The following is a 4,630-nucleotide window of genomic DNA, read 5'->3' as shown; positions in this document are numbered from 1 at the left end:
CTGGCACCACCAGATTTTAATAATTCCAATAAGCGCTGGTTTTCTTCTCGTAATTCTCGAATCAATTTATCTGTTGGACTTTCATTCACTATAGCTTGTGTTTTAATGGCTTTTGCTCTGTCAGCTATTATAAAAAAAAACATATTAAATATAATAGGTATATCGTGGGTGACCGCTTGAAAGCTTGTATATGCCATATTTGGTCATTTCGACTTTTTGGTACCGTTCACAAGATGGTAAAAGCGCAGATCTTGTGATCAAAACCTCGTATTCTTAGCTTGATTGTAAATAACTCAAAAACCACTAATTAAATAACACGTATATAAACAGTTAGATTTAAAACCTCGTAAAATATATTATTATACGAGGTTCAATGTTCTTTTTTCTACAGATGAAAATGAAAAACCTTGTATACTGTATTATTATACAAGTTTTTGGTTCAATAGGCCGGAAATCTCAAATTGTTATACGAGGTTTATATTTTCAAAGAATGAAAACCACGTATAGCGGTAAAAAAAATAATAAAAAAGATTTTAACAAAATACGCGTACAAATAGTTTTTTGTGTTTTTCTCGAAAAGTCATTTTGTTATACAAGGTTTCAAGCGGTCACCTACGATATAGTCATCTAAATATTTGATCTATAATACTAAAAAAAGATAGCTTGCCAGGCAAAGTAACATACGACCACTGGCAGCTGTCAGAAATGATAAAACAGTCTTCAGTGACTAAAGTATGAATTTTCTCATGTCAAAGAAATTCTATTAGTTTGAATTCAATGATATATATATTTACTGACAGTTATTTATGCTGAGAAATTCCACCAAATTTTTAAAAATCAATATCAATAACCCAAATACATCAAATTATCTCATCAATATACATGATCACACCATGTTTCATTAAAACCAATTGAAAACTGTAGTCTCTAATGTGTTCACAAACAACTTTTGACGCATTTTTCCTAAGTCAAGGGCAATAACTCAAAAAACATTCATCGAAAAAGATCGTCAAATTCGAACATGACCAAGATCTCATCAATATAAATGATCACACCAAATTTCATTTGTTCACAAGAAATGTTGACGGACCAACGGACAGATGGACGAACGGGGCGACGGCAATAAACGTCCACATTTCCATGTTGGCGTATAAAAACTCTATATTTTACATGGGTTAGAATGAGGTCTAATGTAAGGCCAGTCTAACATTCAGCCCATGAAAGCGTATCAGCTGTTAGATCTCACTTTCAGTGTCCCTTTGAAAACAAATTCTCTTTAGAAGCCATTAAGTTTTCATTATTGAGCAACTTCTAAGTTTCAGCCCTGAGGGAGAAATTTTAAAAATATAAAAGGACTTACCAAATCGTAAAGTAGATAAAGTTTCATCATAATTTATATCAGCCGGACTTAAAGCAGCAATCTACAAGTCAAAATTTAATTGGTTGAAAATGACCAATTAAAGATGGGTTTCCTTATCCTTAATAAATTAGAAGAAAATTACAAGCAGAATTCCAATGAGTGACCGATCAAGAAAGGTCAAAAAGTCTTTTTTTTGTTTATCCAGACTGTACATACATGGGCATTTATGATTGGTTAAAACTTCAATAAGAACATAATGATATGATTAAGAATACATGATAATTCATTAGAAACACCAATTAATCAAATAGTTTGCTTAATTTGACCCTAAAAAATAAGGCAACCCATCTTTAAAGCAGATCTACAATTAGAGAATTCTTTTGGCAATATTTTGCCAACTTACCGGAACCTATTTCAAGCATCTTAAAGTTAAAAGTCACATAAGAAGAAAAAATAAACAAAAAAATATAATGCATTATATACTTACCATAACAGTTTTACTGTTACCACCCAAAGCATTCTGTAATAGTTTAGTCAGTACTGAATCTCGAAATGGTACTGAAATTAATGTTAGATACAATTTACTTGCATGTCATAAATTATATACTACATCCTGTAAGGTGATGTTCTAAACAGTATGTTGAATTTTCAAGCTAGTATGTTGAATTTTCAAGTTAGTATGTTGCATTTTCAAGCTAGTATGTTGAATTTTCAAGCTAATATGTTGAATTTTCAAGTTAGTATGTTGAATTTTCAAGCTAATATGTTGAATTTTCAAGCTAGTATGTTGAATTTTCAAGTTAGTATGTTGAATTTTCAAGTTAGTATGTTGAATTTTCAAGCTAGTATGTTGAATTTTCAAGTTAGTATGTTGAATTTTCAAGCTAGTATGTTGAATTTTCAAGTTAGTATGTTGAATTTTCAAGCTAGTATGTTGAATTTTCAAGCTAGTATGTTGAATTTTTAAGTTAGTATGTTGAATTTTTAAGTTAGTATGTTGAATTTTTAAGTTAGTATGTTGAATTTTCAAGTTATTAACTAAAACTAATAGTTTTTACTTCTTATAAAATTGACGGTTAACTGATTATCTCAAATTAGACGCGGTTACCCGTGAAATACTACCCGAAATCGGTTAACTGATTCACCGTTTCAACACTAGTTTACAGTTCTATTGTAAGTGCCAAGTCATCTTAACATCTACTTACCAACTACTTTCTTCTTTCCCATAGAAATATCAGCTAAAGCTTTAATACAGTTTCCTAGAGAACTTAAAGATTGGTTGATAGCTGACCCTTCTTTTAATCTATCACCAGTAGCTCCTGTAGACTCAGCTCTCTCACTGCAATCATCAAAATACCATGTTACTCATTTCTTATACCCCTCAATTTCAGATAAGAGGGGCTGACATGGAAAAAGCGTCTAGTCGTTCGGATGGGACAATAAACCGAGGCCCTGTGTGCTACAGGCTGTGCACGTTAAAGATCCCTCGACAGTTGGAATTCGAAAAAGAGCAGGCTAATGCCGCTGTCCTGGCAAAATTTCCATCCTGGCACTTTGCATGGCATTGCCCGTCTTCATTAGCCCACATGGTGCAGAAAAGTAGGACGTAAAACACCATTCATTTCATTTCATTTCTGGCCAACTTTGGGCAATGGCAATAACAGCTGGACTGAGAGACATAGGTATATATACACTTAAAGATGGGTTCCCTTATTTTCATTTATGAAAATGAAAATGCTAATACTTATATGAATAGAAAGTAGAGGTGTTCTAATGACTTGGAAAAATATCAGTTTGTCTCACATGTCCATAATTAATTCATAATTAGCTAAATTAGAAGAGAATTACCACCAGAATTCCAATGAGTGACCGATCAAGAAAGGTCAAAAAGTCTTTTGTTGTTTATCCAGACTGTACATACATGGACAATTACAATTGGTTAAAACTCTTAATTATATTCAATAAGAACATAATGATATGATTAAGAATACATGCTAATTCATTAGAAACACCAATTAATCAAATAGTTTGCTTAATTTGACACCAAAAAATAAGGAAACCCATCTTTAATTATAACTGCACTTTTTAACAACATATCTAATCAAAAGAGCCCATGCTCGTCCATCTGGAGCATATACAAATCTAACACAATTTTCTTTTATAAAAATCTGACAAAAAACTGTCCCATCCATCACATTCTCAAACAGGATGAAATGACAAGAGCCACAGCAAAAAAACTGTCCCATCCATCACATTCTCAAACAGGATGAAATGACAAAAGCCACAACAAAAAACTGTCCCATCCATCACATTCTCTCACAAGATGAAATGACAAGAGCCACAGCAAAAAAAACTGTCCCATCCATCACATTCTTAAACAGGATGAAATGACAAGAGCCACAGCAAAAAAAACTGTCCCATCCATCACATTCTTAAACAGGATGAAATGACAAGAGCCACAGCAAAAATACTGTCCCATCCATCACATTCTTAAACAGGATAAATGACAAGAGCCACAGCAAAAAAATTGTCCCATCCATCACATTCTCTCACAAGATGAAATGACCAGAGCCACAGCAAAAATACTGTCCCATCCATCGCATTCTCAAACAGGATGAAATGACAAGAGCCACAGCAAAAATACTATCCCATCCATCACATTCTCAAACAGGATGAAATGACAAGAGCCACAAACACCAATTAATCAAATAGTTTGCTTTATTTGACACTAAAAAAATAAGGAAACCCATCTTTAAATTTCTAAAGGCATACAAAAATAATGTAGACAAACATGATTTTATAAAGACAAATAAAGAAAAAGTAAATGTGTAAAACAAATCTTACCTGCCAGCTAAATCTACTAGATTAATTACTGAAGTTTTAGTCATGTTCTGTCCAAGGTCATTAGAGGATTTCTGTACAAATGATACAGCCACAATGGTATGAGCTCGGCTGAAATAAATAAAATACAAAATATACAGTGGTGTAACCTATTTTCGTGGATATAAGGATTCAACACCAAATTTCGTCAAAGTTAAAAAAACAGAAATTTTTTTTTATGTCTTAGATGTTTCCTCAGATATTCTACAAAATAATTAAAATTGGTTTTTTTTTTTATTTTCTTTATGAATCCCTCAGTTTGACCAATATTTCACGAGCAACCAACTCGACAACGGCGGCAAAATGCGTCACCTATTTTCGTGTACAATGTTTGATCTATAAATAAGTCTAGAAAAACACGTTGTATGGATACTGGGTGGTATAATTAAC

At 32.5% G+C, this 4,630-nt stretch overlaps 1 protein-coding gene across 1 annotated transcript in view; it reads right to left on the bottom strand.

Annotated features, from left to right (window-relative positions):
• Window positions 1–83: 83 nt before the first annotated feature.
• The window catches only part of LOTGIDRAFT_82813 (hypothetical protein), a gene marked incomplete at both ends in the record, with an annotated part of 10,490 nt that continues 5,943 nt past the window's right edge, over window positions 84–4,630 (bottom strand). Inside the window, 5 exons of the mRNA XM_009050216.1 lie at window positions 84–124; window positions 1,361–1,421; window positions 1,848–1,944; window positions 2,562–2,699; window positions 4,205–4,350. Coding sequence (XP_009048464.1) covers window positions 84–124; window positions 1,361–1,421; window positions 1,848–1,944; window positions 2,562–2,699; window positions 4,205–4,350 — 483 coding nt within the window. The remainder of the gene's footprint in view (window positions 125–1,360; window positions 1,422–1,847; window positions 1,945–2,561; window positions 2,700–4,204; window positions 4,351–4,630) is intronic.

The sequence above is a fragment of the Lottia gigantea genome, assembly GCF_000327385.1.
Source record: "Lottia gigantea unplaced genomic scaffold LOTGIsca_147, whole genome shotgun sequence".
Taxonomy (NCBI): Eukaryota; Metazoa; Mollusca; class Gastropoda; family Lottiidae; genus Lottia; species Lottia gigantea.
Note: the sequence above shows the minus strand (reverse complement) of the source record. Positions and strands in the feature narration are given on the sequence as shown.